This window comes from Pan troglodytes, chromosome 17, assembly GCF_028858775.2.
Source record: "Pan troglodytes isolate AG18354 chromosome 17, NHGRI_mPanTro3-v2.0_pri, whole genome shotgun sequence".
In the NCBI taxonomy this organism is placed as follows: Eukaryota; Metazoa; Chordata; class Mammalia; order Primates; family Hominidae; genus Pan; species Pan troglodytes.
The window spans coordinates 58,995,781-59,013,095 of record NC_072415.2 but is presented as its reverse complement, the minus strand read 5'-3'; the positions used below and the strand labels follow the sequence as shown (position 1 = coordinate 59,013,095).

Genomic DNA, 17,315 nt, shown 5'->3' with positions numbered 1-17,315 from the left:
TCCTGCAGGAGTTCTGTAACTTTCCTGAGACTATTTCTAGGGTGCTAGTGAGGAGTGGAGGGGAAATGGGTCTTGGAGCTGCCCCGGTACAGCTGTGTCCAGTAACGGTGCTGTGCTTTGGAGGAAGGAGTGATATGGTTCACCTAGAAGCATCTCCCAGAGAGGGGGCTTATCACAGCCCTACAGTGGTGTAGATAAGGTCCAGTTCCATTTTTTGTCTCTGGGTTTCTAAATCCCCTCTTTGTTGATGTCATTGTTCTAATGACACAGGGCATGGGACGGTGCCCTGGCCCGTGCTGCCAAGGAGCCATCTTTAGGATAGAGACCAGAAAGAAAGAGACCTGTGTGTGTGGCTGGCCCGCTCTCCACTCACGCTCACCCCCACCCTCCCAGCTTTTTCCTTAGCGTGCTTTGTTTTGTTTTCATAACACAACAAGGGCCCTGGGGTGTGTAAAAGCATTGTTGAACACTTGGTGAGGGTAACTTGTCCAAACAGAGCAGGACGCCAAAGCAGAATGCTGTGGGCAGGTGGTGTGCCCACAGAGGTTGGCGGGCCGGCGCCTGCCTTGGAAACACCTCTCAGTGGCATATGCCGCGGCGGCTGAGTGTGACCTAGTGCAGAACAGGGCTTCTCTCTTGTGTCCTCCGTGGGGAGTCCGGGAGAGGGACTTGGTCCTTCTGGCTGACTCCCTGCTTGGAAGGTGTGCTCCCCTCTCAGGTGGGTTCACATGTGCCTCCCTCTGCCGGGTGTGAAGCTAGGTGGGCCCGCTGCTTTGGAAGAAGCCAGTGTGTCCCTGTGGTTTGTTTATGGAGCAAATATGTATTGACACCTATTATGTGCCAGGCTGTGTGCTGTGCAAAGGACCAGTTCCTGGGCTGGGTTAGAATTAAGAATTGGCAGATGGAATGGCTTGTCCGAAGGTGATGTTGAATCCATGGGGATGGAGCCGGCGGGAGGGGGGATTGACTAGGAGTTGCCTCTACCTGGAGGCAGGCAGGGGCAGCTTCTGTAGGACAGAGGAGCCTGGTCCCTCCATGAAGCCAGGCCATAGGTGGGGGAGGTGCAGGGTGGGCCCCCTGGGATGGGCCGAGCTCTTGAGTCATCTACTTCTACTTCTGCTTTGGTTGTGTGGTCTGTTGAGAATTGAGATAAAGCAGAGCTTGTGGATAAACAGAGGTAGGTCTCCCGGGTTTTGGTTCCAGCCCGCCTCCCCACCCCGCTTCTTGCTGATTGTAAGATGACAGCAGGAAGAACAGGAGCTGTGGTTATAATCCACCCTCCAGACCCTGGTAGTACCTGGGGCACAGCACAGAGTGGAAGTGACCAGCCTAGCGCCAGGCTCCTCAGTGGACCACAGCCAAGGGGTGGGGAAACATCTGGAAAGACAGTATCTAATGTCTTGACAGCCAGAGAAGTGGGATGTTTTCAAAGCCCAGGAGTGACTTTCCCTTTGTAACTCCAGAGGACTTGATTCTCACGAAGACCATCTGGGGGATGAAAGAAATTCTTGCTTTTTAATTTTAAATCTGAGGGTTAAGCCCGTTTCTGAGGTGTCAGCCCTGTGTGTGAGGCCCTGGCCTGTCTGGGGTTGGGTTTGGATGAAATAATCTAAGATGCAGTTACCAGGGTGTTTCCTTTTCACGTTCATCCTTCCCTGTCTGTTCCCCCGGGGCCAACCGATGGCTTCCAAGCTCTGTGGAGTTCACTAATTGAATTACTCTTCTTGCTCCTCCGTGAAGCCCCACCAGGAAGAAAAGGCAGGGAGAGCTGCTTTTGCTGGGGGGTTTGATCAGAGCAGAAAGGGAAGATCTGGTCTCAACTCCAATTTCATCTTGCAAAGTTGGGACTTTCTTTCAGCCAGAAGACAACTCAGATAACCAGGCCAGCGACTGTGTGCTCATTTCAGTATTGCTTTCTTACGTTTTGATCTGCAACTGTCACTCAACAGGAACAAAAACAATAAGACGCCAAGATATGACTGTGCCGTTAGCAGATTAGCTGTCTGCATTTTCTGGGGTGGCTCACTCGGAGGTTAAATGATTGTCCCTGTCCCCTGTCCCACCTTCCAGTCACCTCATGAAGCTGTTAAGTGTCTCCTTCCCCTGCAGGCTAAGTGAGGATCATCAAGAGCTGGGCCTGGGGACCTTGTCAGCCTCACTGCAGCCTCTGAGCCAGCCCTGCCCCACCCCCTCATGAATCAGTAACCAAGAGGGAAAATTAAAAAGTTAGTTCTCAGTGTGATCTGAGTGCACCATACCGTTCTTACAAATAGATGGGCCCCATCTCCTGCTCAGTGGGGGCACAATCAAAACCCTGCTGGGGGGCTGTTTCCTGGGGAAGAGCCCAGGATCGTGGGGCCTGCAAAAACTCAGAAGCACCCCCACCTTCCCCGCAGGGTGTCCAGGATGCCCTAGTCCCAGGAGGGGGCTGGGAGAGAATTACAATGGCGGGGCCAGCATCCTCCACTTTCCTGTCACTAGAGGCTGGCCTGCTCTCCTGGGTTGAGGCCGAGTGTCTCAGCCCCTGGCTGGCCACATGGCCTTGCAGGAGCCATTTCTGTGTTCTGGGCCTCAGTTTTCTCATCTGCAAAATAAGGGCTTGGGCTTGGCTGCCAAGTCCCTTCGGTGATCTGTGATCTTTGTCTCTTGGATTTGAGGGGTGTGGGAATGATCCCCCTATTGATGAGATATCCCTATGGAAGCCAAAGACTGCTTCCATTTTAAAATAAAAAGGTTGTAGTTCTTTCTGTCTCTTGGCTCGCAAACTCTTCCAAGTATGGGTGAAAGCTGAGGACTCTGTTCAGAAAAATGCATGCTATACCACAATTTGTATACATCTGCAGGGGGCCGATATCTTTGCTGAAGCCCAGTCCCACCCGTGGAATCCCCAGTTCAGGAAATCTATGCTTATGAGGACTAGTTATGGGGGTGCAAAGGAGAGCCTTAAGAGAGCTGAGGCCTTTTTCTTTTATTGTGGTAAAATATACATAAAATATACCATATTAACAATTTTTAAGTGTATAGTTCTGTGGCATTAAGTACATTCATATTGTGCTATTATCCCCACCGTCCACATCCAGAACTTTTTCATCTTCCCTAGCTGAAACTTTGTTCCCATGAAACACTAACTTCCCTTCTCCCCTCCCCCAGCACTTGGCACCCACCATTCTTTCTGTCTGTGAATTTGCCTCCTCCTCTAGGTACTTCATAGAATAGTGGAATCAGACACTGTTTGTCCTTTTGCGATCGGCTTATTTCACTTAACATAGTGCCCTCAGGGTTCATCCATACTCTAGCGTATGTCAGAATTTCCTTCTTTTTTAAGGCTGAATAATATTTTATTGTATGAATATTCCATGTCTGGTTGATTTATTGCTTGATGGACACTTGGCTTGCTTCTACCTTTTGGCTATGGTGAATAATGCTGCTGTGAACATGGATGTGCAAATACCATTGGAGTCGCCGCTTTCAGTTCTTCTGGGTATATACCCAGAGGTGGAATTGCTAAATTACACTGTCATTCTGTGTTTAATTTTTTAAGGCATCACCAACGGTAGGGCCTCCTTGACTTGTGCGTCGTGTGTCGGCACACACTGATCGCATGGGGTGGGGGAGCCCTACCCACCGGGGTGGGCTTGAGGGTGAATCCTGGGGCAGAGGGAGTGAGAAAGGGGGGAGGGGACAGTCTGTCCCTGCGCGGTGGGGGAGGGGCAGTGCTGGGCTGCTGCAGTCACCAGCCAGATTGGAGCTCACATTTATGGGAGCCCATGTTTATGGGAGGCCTGGAGGCTCTGAAAGGTGGGGCACCCAGCACAGAGCAGCTGGCCGTGTATGTTGGACTCCAGGGCCTTGTGACAGCAGCTTCTGGGTGGGGGACCCTTTCATTCTTCTTTTATTCCCTTGACCTCCTAACTGGAGGTTAGGAGTGGGAGGACCCGCCAGAGGGAGTGGGGGCTTGGGTCTGGGAGGTCCTGGGTGCTTTAGGGGTGAAAGGGCTGGGATGGCTGAACAGTGAGTGTGTCCAAGCGGGAGAGATTAGATTACGGAGGCAGACAGAAGTAATGATTAACTTTTCCAGTCTGCACGCTGTCTCCAGGCTGTCGTACTGTTGTTTTTCCCTCTAAGTACAGTGTGGCCCTGGCCTGGCCAGGCCCTGGTATTGGGTTGTAAAGTGAGAGATGGAATGAGGGCTGGGAGTGCACGGGGAGGGGGGCCAGGGAGGGAGCTCGCAGGAGAAGAAGGAGCTTTTCCATCGGATCCTGCATTGGAATTTATTGGCCGGAATGCAGTAAATGTTCAAAATGCCATCCCATCCAACAGTTTTCATAATTGTTATGGAACAAGGGGAGCCGGGGGAGGGGAGGAATGAAAAGGACTTTTGTTTCTCACTGTATTTTTCCATGTCTTCGGACAGTTTTCCTACCCTCTAGAAACTGGAGTGGAGTTGGACCTGTGGGGGATAGGGTGGGAGAAGGGTCTGCCTTTGGGTCCTGTGATGCCTTCCAAGGACTAGGGGTCCTGGTAGCCTGGGGCTTTATTAAAACGAGGCCCACAGCAAAAGTAGCTTGGTTTCTTGCACACACAGAGCGCCCCCCCCCCACCTGCAAAACCAGGGGAAAACTGTCCTGTCCTTCTAGGGGTTTTGTCCTTTTGGAAAATTGGCTTAATGATGCAGTGGTTTGTATTAAGATTTTCATGATGCTTTAACGTGTGTGTGTGTGTGTGTGTGTGTGTGAAAGAGATTGAGAGAGAGAGAGAGAATGAATCAGCATTCAGTGCCAGCTGCCCAGTTGGAAATCCAGATAGGGAATTTGGGGAATCTCCTACACTCTCAGGGTGGCAGGTGGGTAGGTGGGTGAGGTAAGAGACTTGACTTGGTAGTTTCTCTTGGACACGACAGACTTTCTGTTCCATGCTTGTCCCAGCCCTTGTGTCTTCCTGGGGGTGCCAGGGTCATGCCCAGAGGGAAGGCAGCTGAGCAGACAATGCCATGCAGGGCTGAGGGCTTCTGTGCCTGCTAATATGTGAACCCCCTTTCTGAAGAGAGCTGCTCTGAGTTACTTGGGGGGTAACAGTGGGAACCTGGTTGGTGTACCATGGAGGGGAAGTATCTGGAAATTTGAACTCGAGAAATGATTCGGCTGCATGCACACTAAACAGCAGCCAGAGAGGCCCTTTACTGTCAATATTATGAATGGAGTTGGCTGGGTCGGGAGTCCCCACCCTTCCTCTGAGGCCTCTCTCAGAGGAGCCTGGGCAGAGCGGGCCTCCTCAGACAGCAGTGGCTGCAGGCAGCTGGGTACACGCTGTAATTTGCATGGCTGAATGCTGGGGCAAAGGAAGCCGCGTCAGCCTGACTGGCGAGACAGACAAGAGCTTTTGATTTGTGTGGCTCTCCTCCCCTGCCCCGTGCCACCCTCAATTACATTCTCCATGGCGAGATAAATGCTCTTAGGAGCATTCATCCCCAGGTTGGGGGCTTCAGACTCAGATGCTTGGGGGGTTTTGGGAGGTGGTGTGGGACCAGTTTGGGGAGCCAGGGAGTACATTTTAGTTCTAGGAATTGATTATTTAACATAATTTGTAAGGACGCAGTCACTAATTAGTGTTCTAGACCAGCAGGATCTGCGAAATATGTAGGCTTGGGAGAGGTGGCAAGGAGGGCGGTGATGGGAGGAGAAACTTCAGGGAACCAAGCCTGGGCAGACAGTGGACGGATGACAGTGATAAAAGAGATCCTCTCTTGGGGGCTCACCGTCTCTTGAGGGTGATGAATAGTAAGACAGAGTAAAAAGTCATTTCTGACTCTGAAATTTAAAAAACAAAAAGTTGGTTTAGAGATGGACACAGCAAAACCTGACTCAAACCTCCTTTCCCTTTTGATTTTATTTTGTTTTATTGTTGCAAATTAAATGCAAAAATGTACCCTGCTCCTCAAAGTGGTTTTCTTACTCTCTGGAAGGTAGTAAAAATAAATGGAACCAGTGTTGTTTAATACTGAGAATCAGAGTCCAGCCAGAGACCATGAAGGCAGAAGGGGGCCCATGGGGCCATCTTCCCTTGTCCCCTTTACATTATTTATGGACAGGTCAAACTGAGACCCTGAGAGGGCAAGCCACTTGGCCAAGGTCACAGAGCAGCTTGCTGGCAAAAAAGCCGTATCACCCCCCACTTCTTGCTGCAGGGGAGTTGCACCCCATGCGCAGCTCTAAAAGCTGGTGCAGCATTTCCAAAGTGTGTTCTGAAGGACACTTTGGAGAGGAACAGTGGGCTTGGTGGCTTTAGAGGCCTGTGTCCACAGCTCACACCAGGCAATATTCTGGGCTTGAATTGCAGCTCTGCACTTCGGCCAGTGACTTGTGCCTCACCCCCACTACTCCCTTTTTTAAGATAGGCTGGTGATAGTATGCAGCCTCAGAGGGTTGTCATGAGCCACTTAGAGAACACAGCCTATGCAAAGTAAATGCTTATTAAGTGTAGGCATTGGCCCAGAACTGTTCTACCATGGGGTGTGGGGATGTGGAGACAATCAGGAAGACTGGTGGGCATTTTCTGAGCGGCTGGAGAACCCAGGAGCCTCAGAGATGAGACCAACGCGTGTGCAGCACTCTCCACAAGCTGGCCCCAATCACTTTTGCATCAAATTGGTACAGCAACCTTATGAGGCTGGCCTTGGGGGAACCCTGTTTTAGGGATGAGCTGAAGTTACCCGGAGGCTGCATGCGAGGTTGGTGTGAAATGCATATCTGGCTTTGTAGCTGGTCGGCTCACCTCTGGGGTTGGCACAGGGGCGGGGGTTCTGCCATGGCTAGAACGCGCTAAGGGGTGGAAACGAAGCCTGCTGGGCCCGGGAACCAGAGAGCAGCCTGGCCTTTGAAGGAGACCCTGTGGCACCCCCTGCCCACCCCCAAGTCCAGCCATCTCACTTCACTAGAAAGCAGCCTGGCCTTTGAAGGAGACCCTGTGGCACCCCCTGCCCACCCCCAAGTCCAGCCATCTCACTTCACTAGAGATGCTGCAAAGCATGAAAAAAAAAAAATCCAGTGTTCTCAGGTCAGCCTTCCACCAGCCAGGATTCATCGTCTGATCTGTTTGGGGAGAGAGCATGGGGTGGTGGAGATGGGTTGGGCCCCAGTGTTTTCTGATTAACTCGCAGTTTACCTGAAACATTTTGGTTTGTTTCCTCCGTGAGGAACTCACTCTAAACCCCAGCATTGTCTGTGTTTCCTGAGGAGTCTGAGGGAGCTCTGGGGTCCTATTTCCTCTTTTGGATGAGGCTGTGAGCATGGTGGATTAGAGGCAGCCCCTTAAAGTGAGCCCAGATATCTCAGCAAGTTTTACGCGTCTCTATTTGGGGGAGGGATTCGCCTATTGAAAACAAGAGACCAGCAAGGGTCCTTGTGAATTATGATGGTTTGGCGTGAGAATAGATGGGATGGATTGGCACTGGAGTCCCCTTTTATCTTAGGCTTGTCCCTGAAGAGGGCTTGTTGATATCAGAACAGCCAATTTCCTGACAGGGTTGGGAGCAGGGGATGGGTGCTGTTAACCTTTGAGATGTCTGATGTGGAGGGAGAGACAGGATGAGGCAACCGTTGGTGGCGCCTGGGTCCTGAGGAGGGAGGACCCTGGACCTGGCGTTGGCGAGGCGTGGTGATGTTTGCGCTCCCAGGTTGCCAGGTGCAAGCTGTCTGTGTCCACATTTCTGCCCTTCGTTTGCCCCTGATTGGCACAGGGAGCCTGCAGGAGGCGGCCGTGCCTGCCCAGGCGCCCTTCCTCCCCAACTTCTCCGTCCTCAGCCTTCTGCTCTGCTGGACCATGGAGGAGGGGGCTGATAGGCCCATGGCCCTGTTGGACTTTGGCAGAGGAATATCACTTCATTATCCAAGTGCCTCACAGAGATGAGAGCCGGTGGAGACCCCTCCTCACTCGCCTTTGACCCTAGCTCCCGGTACCCTAGCAATTGGGCACATTTAACCGTGGGGCGTCAGCTGATGGAGCTCATGTCTTTACTGGCTTTTTTCCCCAAGCTTGCCCTTGTTCCTAAATGGAATCTTGAGGGACCCCCTCCCCACAAGTACGTCCTTTGTGTGTCTGGGCCCAGTCAGGCCCAGATAGCTTCTCTTCCACGCGTGCCCGTGTTCTCATAACCCCATGGCTGTTCTTGGAGCTGCTCTGCCTCTCTGCCCTCTGCCTTCTGCCTTCAGGTGGAGAATGGTATTGTTGAGGCACTGAGCAAGGCCTTTCCCCCCTCCTCCCCTTTTTCTTCTTTCTCATCTCCTGACACCTTCAAATTAAAAATTTAAGAAGGGGTCTGGGTGCGGCGGCTCACGCCTATAATCCCAGCACTTTGGGAGGCTGAGGCTGGCGGATCACGAGGTCAGGAGATCGAGACCATCCTGGCTAACACGGTGAAACCCTGTCTCTACTAAAAATACAAAAAATTAGCCAGGCGTGGTGGCGGGTGCCTGTAGTCCCAGCTACTCGGGAGGCTGAGGCAGGAGAATGGCGTGAACCCGGGAGGCGGAGCTTGCAGTGAGCCGAGATTGTGCCACTGCACTCCCGCCTGGGCCACAGAGCGAGACTCCATCTCAAAAAAAAAAAAAAAAGAAAAACATTTAAGAAGGGGAAAATTCCTTGCTTAACCTAAAATGTGGCCTTGAGGCCTGGTCACCCTGTGCCATTGAGACCTGGGGTGTGAGGTTCATTCATGAGCCTCTGGTCTCCTGGAAGGGTCTGGTCTGTTCATTCATGAGCAGGGTAATTAAATAACTCTTTGTAAGAGTCAGGGAGCTCCTTGCTAAGTGGTCTTCCCCAGTTGGAGCGCAAACACAGGCTGAAGTCCTCTCCCTTCTCAACACCCACCTCCCCCTTCCCTTTAAAGGGAGGATTTTATGCTTTAAGGGAAATGGGGAAGGTGGTGGGGGGGCAACACCTTAAAGGAATTTTAGGCAGATTCAGCATTTTTCTGGTGTTGCTCCAAAAATTCCCCACACTGTAATAAAAAGAAAAAATTGTGAGCAGGCATCTGATTAGTGAGCTTTTTACAACACAGCTTTTCTTTTGGATGCTTTAAAATGAACACATACTGTTTTAAAACAAGCCCCTGTACAGTTTTCTGGGGAGGGGGAGAAGTTTGTGGAAAATACCGGAAAAGGTTATAAAGCTGAGGGAAATTAACAAAGGACTGTGAGTTTTGCCTTCAGAGGTTAACTATCAGCGAGAGGCCAAGGCTCTTCCTTAGTCCTTGTACTGATTGAACTTCCCAGCCCCTCGACACGTGGCCCGGGAAGTCCCTGGGAGCAAAGCGTCCACACAGACCTTTGTGGGGAGACTCGTGTGGGCTGTGGGCCCGATTCAGGGAACTGTGTTTCTGTGAAGATGAAGCTGAGCATTTCCCAGAAATGAGCCCAAATGGCGGGGAATTCAGGGCAAAGGGGAATCTCTGTAGTGGCAATGGGGGATGTCGTGCAGGGTCCCCAGAAGGTGTGATGTTCACACAAGGGTGTGTGTTCGAGGGGCCTTTGCTGTTGCCGAATGGTTTTGCTGGAAAGCTTGTTTTTTGTGTGTGCTTAGAGATAGTCCCGGCAGGAGGAGAGTGGAGCTGTCCTAACGGGAGGACAGAGGGTGCTGGTGGGGGAGCTGGAGGGGACAGCGAGGGAGGAGCAGGCAGGAGTCTCCCTGCGGTGGGTTAGGGCACCAAATGGACTTCAGGGCCCTTGTTCACACACAGCAGCATTCACGACATCCATGCACTGCAGTTTTTCTGGGCTGGGCCATTAACCTCAGCAGAAAAATGCTTTTTCCAGGGGGTGTCTGGCAGCACATTGCTGGCGGGCTGCACAGATGAAACAGAAACCCACCTGACACTTCCCCGTCCTGCTACAGATCTCAGGCTCCAGTCCCCACCCAGCTTCCTCTGCCCCCAGAGGCCCCCACCCTTGGCAGACAAGGCTTCCACCCCTTGCCTAGGTGGCTGACAGGCCTGGCATGGGGGCACCTCGATCTCAGGTCCATACTCCACTCACTCCCTTGCTCCTCCTCCTCCTGTTGGCCGGTGCCAGGTTTCAGTGGGTCCTGGCTGCATGAAACAAAGCATTGTGAGGCTCTGCTGAGGGTCTCCCTCCCTCCCTCCCTCCCTCCCGCCTCCTTCCCAGTAGCTCCCCGAGTCTTCCTTTCCAGGCCAGGTTTGTTGTCCCGAATTGGGAAAATAAGCAAAAGCTTCTTGTGTTTCAGAACACCCTCCTCCACACCAAACGGGTGGATGTGCTGTGCCTCCTGGAAGAGGGCTTTCTCCCCCGCTTCACACTTGATGCCAATGTGTCCTTCCTTCCATGGGCGTTCAGGTCTTTGGTGTAGCCTTCAGAGCTGAGTTCCCTCAGCAAGAAAGTTCAAAGATTGCCAGCGCTCACAAGTTTATTAGCAGTTGATGGATACTTTGCAGAAACAAGTGAATGCCTGATGAGTCACCTTCTCCCTGTCCCTGTCTTGTTTTCCATATGTTCCAGTACGTATGTGCACACAGAAACACACATAACACACACTCGTACACACTGACATCATGGACACAGTCTTGCACACGCACATGCACAAGCACTGGACTTCCAAGCTACATGGGGGGCGGTGACCGGCCAGTTTTCTGGTGTTGATTTTTAGTGGGGGTTGGGGGTCGAGGGAAAGGAATGAGACCTCAGTGTCCCCCTTTTGTGGAGCTTTTGGGGCAGGCATTTGGGAAGGCCAGCTTGGGGTGTCTGTAGGGAACCGCTACTCAGGGTGTGTGTGTCTGTGGCTGCCCCAGCAGGCCGCAGTGTGCACATTTGTATGGCCTTACTGACGGGCACGTCCATCCAACACTGGCTGCTACTTAAAACAACAACAACAACAACAACAACTGAGTGGAGCCAGTGGGTTCCCAGGTCCTAACACGCCTGTAAAAGTTGGAGCCAGTTAGTGTCCTGGGCTGCCCCAGTTACCCAGCCTGCTGGGGCAGCAGGATGCGGCCCCATCTTCCGCCATGGACCCCCTGCAGGGTGCAACCCATCATCATTGACTCTGAACCCAGTTACTCCAGAAACACAAAGGCCACACCAAAACACATCTCACACTCAACCCCTGCTTTGTGCCCCCCAGGTCCCCAAGAGGAGGAGCTGGGGCTGCAGGGAGCGAGGGCAAGGCCCTGACCGACGTGGGGCCCTTCCCCTCTGCTTTTCCCCCTCTGCTGTCCCCATTTTTGTTAACAAATACAAGACTTCCGGTCTCCACCCTGCTGCCACAAACCACAGCGTTCCTGCAGTCTGGCTGGGCTGGGGAGATTTATGGTCCCAAGTCTGAGGCCTGCCCGCTGGCTCCTACTTAAGGAGGAGTCAGAATGCCCGCCACCGGGGCTTCCTTTCCCTCCGTGTGACCCCCCTTTTAAAGTCCTCCAAGTGCCTGTTGAGGAAAATTACCTTACCAGAATCACCCCGGCCCCCAGGCTGCCTGTGGGAAGACTGTGTAGGGAAGCGGGGCGGGGCCTGCAGGGGAGGGATGAGGGCGGAGCAGGGCGCCCTGCAGGCTCCAGATGCTTCTGTGGAAGGAGGGGAGAGAGGGGGCACCCCTGGGGATGGGGGTGCCGGCAGAGAAGGGGAGAAGGGGGACGCATCTATTTGAGACACATAATCTTCTGTCTGGGCTGGAGGAAGCTTTGTTAAGGTAGCCCGGGTTAATACCGGTCTGCATGTTGTGATTTGGCATTTTGACATGAATTCACCCTTTGTGTACAGGGCTGCTGCTGACACACTGAGACTTGTTTTCCTATTAGGAATATAGATGTTTTTGTCCCAAGCCACCCTCATTTTTATTTTTACCAGATAGGTCCCTCATGACCACGGCACTGATTTGAGAGCTGGGTGACAGGCACCCAGAGACCATCGCATAGGTGGTCCCAGAGTCTAGACACCTGGGTTCTAGCTCTGGCTGTGTCATCCCCTGGTACTCCAGCAGCAGGCTTTCTGGGTCCTGGTTTTCTCATCAGGATGACAAGGGGCTGGGAGGAGCTGGCCTTCAAGGTTCCATCCAGTTGAAAGATCTGTAACTCCAGGACGTTGCTGAGGCTTTTTGAGGCCCTAAAACCAGACTACCCAAGCTACTAAGGGTCCCTTTGCATCTGTGCTCTGCAGAGAAGAGGCTTTGTTGGCCAGGTGGGCACAGATGCTGGTGTACTGGACTCCTGATGGGCAGGGGCCTGGAGAGAAGCAGCACCCAGCGCTTCCTATGCTTAAAGAAAGGCAGGGTCCTGGTCAAAGGGCTGTAAGAGCCTGGGCAAGTCCAGGACTAGCCTCACCGCCTCCTTCTTTCTGTCTCGTCCTGAGAGATGAGCTGCTGACTGGGTGCGGTGGGGGGGCGGGTGTCTTCATTCTAGGAGTCACCAATGCCTGTCCCCACTAACCCTCTCTGCCAATGTGTTTTCTAGATTCCCAACTTCTTCTGGAGCCTGGGGATCGGTCACACTGGTGCGTGGTGGCATACTGGGAGGAGAAGACGCGAGTGGGGAGGCTCTACTGTGTCCAGGAGCCCTCTCTGGATATCTTCTATGATCTACCTCAGGGGAATGGCTTTTGCCTCGGACAGCTCAATTCGGACAACAAGAGTCAGCTGGTGCAGAAGGTGCGGAGCAAAATCGGCTGCGGCATCCAGCTGACGCGGGAGGTGGATGGTGTGTGGGTGTACAACCGCAGCAGTTACCCCATCTTCATCAAGTCCGCCACACTGGACAACCCGGACTCCAGGACGCTGTTGGTACACAAGGTGTTCCCCGGTTTCTCCATCAAGGCTTTCGACTACGAGAAGGCGTACAGCCTGCAGCGGCCCAATGACCACGAGTTTATGCAGCAGCCGTGGACGGGCTTTACCGTGCAGATCAGCTTTGTGAAGGGCTGGGGCCAGTGCTACACCCGCCAGTTCATCAGCAGCTGCCCGTGCTGGCTAGAGGTCATCTTCAACAGCCGGTAGCCGCGTGCGGAGGGGACAGAGCGTGAGCTGAGCAGGCCACACTTCAAACTACTTTGCTGCTAATATTTTCCTCCTGAGTGCTTGCTTTTCATGCAAACTCTTTGGTCGTTTTTTTTTTTGTTTGTTGGTTGGTTTTCTTCTTCTCGTCCTCGTTTGTGTTCTGTTTTGTTTCGCTCTTTGAGAAATAGCTTATGAAAAGAATTGCTGGGGGTTTTTTTGGAAGAAGGGGCAGGTATGATCGGCAGGACACCCTGATAGGAAGAGGGGAAGCAGAAATCCAAGCACCACCAAACACAGTGTATGAAGGGGGGCGGTCATCATTTCACTTGTCAGGAGTGTGTGTGAGTGTGAGTGTGCGGCTGTGTGTGCACGCGTGTGCAGGAGCGGCAGATGGGGAGACAACGTGCTCTTTGTTTTGTGTCTCTTATGGATGTCCCCAGCAGAGAGGTTTGCAGTCCCAAGCGGTGTCTCTCCTGCCCCTTGGACATGCTCAGTGGGGCAGAGGCAGTACCTGGGCAAGCTGGCGGCTGGGGTCCCAGCAGCTGCCAGGAGCACGGCTCTGTCCCCAGCCTGGGAAAGCCCCCGCCCCTCCTCTCCCTCATCAAGGACACGGGCCTGTCCACAGGCTTCTGAGCAGCGAGCCTGCTAGTGGCCGAACCAGAACCAATTATTTTCATCCTTGTCTTATTCCCTTCCTGCCAGCCCCTGCCATTGTAGCGTCTTTCTTTTTTTGGCCATCTGCTCCTGGATCTCCCTGAGATGGGCTTCCCAAGGGCTGCCGGGGCAGCCCCCTCACAGTATTGCTCACCCAGTGCCCTCTCCCCTCAGCCTCTCCCCTGCCTGCCCTGGTGACATCAGGTTTTTCCCGGACTTAGAAAACCAGCTCAGCACTGCCTGCTCCCAGCCTGTGTGTTAAGCTCTGCTATTAGGCCAGCAAGCAGGGATGTCCCTGGGAGGGACATGCTTAGCAGTCCCCTTCCCTCCAAGAAGGATTTGGTCCGTCATAACCCAAGGTACCATCCTAGGCTGACACCTAACTCTTCTTTCATTTCTTCTACAACTCATACACTCGTATGATACTTTGACACTGTTCTTAGCTCAATGAGCATGTTTAGACTTTAACATAAGCTATTTTTCTAACTACAAAGGTTTAAATGAACAAGAGAAGCATTCTCATTGGAAATTTAGCATTGTAGTGCTTTGAGAGAGAAAGGACTCCTGAATAAAAACCTGAGATTTATTAAAGAAAAAAATGTATTTTATGTTATATATAAATATATTATTACTTGTAAATATAAAGACGTTTTATAAGCATCATTATTTATGTATTGTGCAATGTGTATAAACAAGAAAAATAAAGAAAAGATGCACTTTGCTTTAATATAAATGCAAATAACAAATGCCAAATTAAAAAAGATAAACACAAGATTGGTGTTTTTTTCTATGGGTGTTATCACCTAGCTGAATGTTTTTCTAAAGGAGTTTATGTTCCATTAAACGATTTTTAAAATGTACACTTGATTTCATGTTGTCCTCCAACTCCTTTTTCTTCTGCTGCTTGGAGGGAGTGGGGAGGAGTGAGTATTCATCCAAATTCAGTTGAGTTGGCGTCTTCCCAGCCCAGTGCTTGGAGGATGGGAGACGTGGGCCACAAAAGAGACATCTAGAACAGCCCTGGTCTTCAAGAGTGCTGGAAAGACCTGCAGCCGCCCAGACATCCCTCCTTCTTGTGTCTTGAATTTGTAATGGGAGACAACCTACAGGAGCTCTGTGGGTGATAATTCAAAGCTTGTAGAATTGAGGACAGGGAATTACATCTAGGGTAATGGGAAGGAGACAGGATTAGAGGATGGATGGATGGAGAAGTTTAGCCCCAAGAACCTGGGTCCATCTGGTTCTTGCCAACTCCTCACTTGGTATTAAATCCTAAGCCCACTGTACCCCTGCTAGACTGGATTCCAGGAGAAGTTTCCTGGGGGCTGAGACCCTGGAAGGGTGATGAAGGTGGGGGTTTGAATGTCAGTGGTGTTCAGAGGGACTAGGCCACCTCCTGGCTCCCTCCCAAATACTGTCCTGGGCCACAGAAGTCACAGAGTACAAGTTCCACCCTGCAATATCCTCCCTTGTCTGCTGGGACTTAAGTGACAGTTCACTAGTCCCCTTCCCCAGCCTAGCTCTGGTGGCACTTGCAGTCAAAATGCCTCTTCAGTGCTGTCTTTGCATCAGCCTGCCTTGGTTCGCTGCTGAACCGTGATCTGAGCCATGTTTTAGATTTGGGAAATCTTGCACAAGAGATGGTCTAAATTGGGTACCAAACAAACGGCTGTGCAGGTGTCTGTGTAAGGGGTTTTGCACCTTATATCCAGGAAGGAGGTCCTTTTGAAGTGGGGGTTAAGATTTGGATATCATAAGCCTGTACAATTTCATGAAAGCTTTTTGGAAGGCCAATGTAGGACAGCCAACTTTCTATTTTGCCAAAAAATGACCAAAAGCGCTACAGCCTACTGGCGCCACCACTTCATTAAAGAGAATGACAATACAATTGGTTAGCAAGAAATATTAATACATGTTGATTTGCTGTTTTATGCTCCAGGGCATTAATGCCAAGTGGTCATCCTGGCCAACTTGTTTACATGTGATAGGGGAGCTTACTACCTCTAAAAGTAGCTTTTGCTTTTTTTTGGTTTTTTTCAGATGGAATCTCGCTTTGTCACCCAGGCTAGAGTGCAGTGATCTCGGCTCACTGCAGCCTCTGCCTCCCGGGTTCAGGCAATTTTGCTGCCTCAGCCTCCTGAGTAACTGGGATTACAGGAACACACTACCACACCCGGCTACTTTTTTGTATTTTTAACAGAGATGGGGTTTCATCACATTGGCCAGGCTGGTCTTGAACTCCTGACCTTAGGTGATCCACCCGCCTCGGCCTTTCCCAAAGTGTTGGGATTACAGGTGTGAGCCACCACGCCTGGTCGCTTTTTGCTTTTTATCATTGAACTGAAACTTGCTTACACTGTAGTTCTGTAACCCAGAATAAGTGCAAAATCTCATCTCTAGAAAACACCCAAGGAGGGTTCTAATTAACTCCAGGGTGGTAGCGGCGGAGGAGGGGTAGGGAGGGAAGGTGTTTCACTGGGGGCTGTCAAAGTTATTTTAGTTTGCTCTAAATTGCGTCGGCATGCCCGGAAGTTCTTTAATAATCGTAGCTACCATTTACTGAATGCTTCACTAGGTGCCAGGCATAATGTTTAGGCGTTTGAGGGAATTCTCATTTCATCTTCATTAGGACACGCTGCAAAAATGGAGGCTTTGAGAGGTGAAATGACTGGCTCAAGGTCACACAGTGAGATAGTAAGTGGTTAGGGAGATCAGGATCTGACTCCGGGCTGAGTGGTTCTTCCTGCTTGGTCCACGCCCTGTTGAGATGTTCATTTGGTAGGATCCTGTGTGGCTCCAGTCCCGCAACTCCCTGAAATGGAGAGAAGGTGGGAGGGTGGTCCGCCACGTTTCCTCCTGGCCACTTGCGCAAGGCCTCTGGATTTGGGAGGCAGAAGCTGTGGCTTCTGGAGGAAGGAGAGGCTGGAACAGGGTTGGAGGTGTGTGGGTTCTGGCAGCATGGCTGATTCCGGGTGGTGGGGAAAGAGGAGTGCTTAGGAGGAGTCTGGCATTTGCTGGTTTCTGACACTTCCCTCTTTTTGCCGGCAAGCCCGTCACCCACAGTCATCTCCTGAGCACCTTCAATGTGCCGCGGCAGGCACGGAGGTAACGTGGACCTGGACGGTGCCTGTGAGTGATGCTGGGGGACAAGACGCCACACCTGAGATGATCAGCAACAGAGCAGGCAGAAGAAAAGGCGAGGACCCAGAAGGAGGCCTGGTCTTGGGGCCACAGGTGCTTGCAGAGGAGGTGGGACTTTCAGCTCAGATGGCATTGAGATTAGCAGAGTAGGGGGAGAAGGTACCCCATTGGAAGGAAGTTCTCCTGCCTCTTGGTACTCCTTCCTTTCAGTTCGCCCCTTAAATTTCAGGGTATCTTATATAATTCGATCTCAGGCTCTGCTCAGGCTACATCCTCTCCCTGGACGACAGCATCACTCTGGTGGTCCGTCTCCCTCAGACCTGTAGATGCCTCAGCTGTCCCAACCAGAAACCTGGATTCCCCATCCTTGCCCCTGTCCCGCATAATGAAAAAAAAAAACAAATTCCCTCCATCCTGTTTCACTCGATCAATAATTATAAAATGCAAATATCTCTCTCAGAGTTCTGTTTTTTCTACCCCCACTAGCATGACTTAATTCAGGGCCTGTAAGTTTTCCCTGGGTCTCCCTT

At 51.7% G+C, this 17,315-nt stretch overlaps 1 protein-coding gene across 2 annotated transcripts in view; it reads left to right on the top strand.

Annotated features, from left to right (window-relative positions):
• SMAD7 (SMAD family member 7) overlaps positions 1-14,511 on the top strand; it is a 31,136-nt gene extending 16,625 nt beyond the window's left edge. For both annotated transcript variants that reach the window (XM_016933668.4, XM_016933667.4), the window contains exon 4: positions 12,452-14,511. In XM_016933668.4, the coding sequence (XP_016789157.2) occupies positions 12,452-12,990 (539 nt within the window). In that variant the 3' untranslated portion in view covers positions 12,991-14,511. The remainder of the gene's footprint in view (positions 1-12,451) is intronic.
• Positions 14,512-17,315: the final 2,804 nt, after the last annotated feature.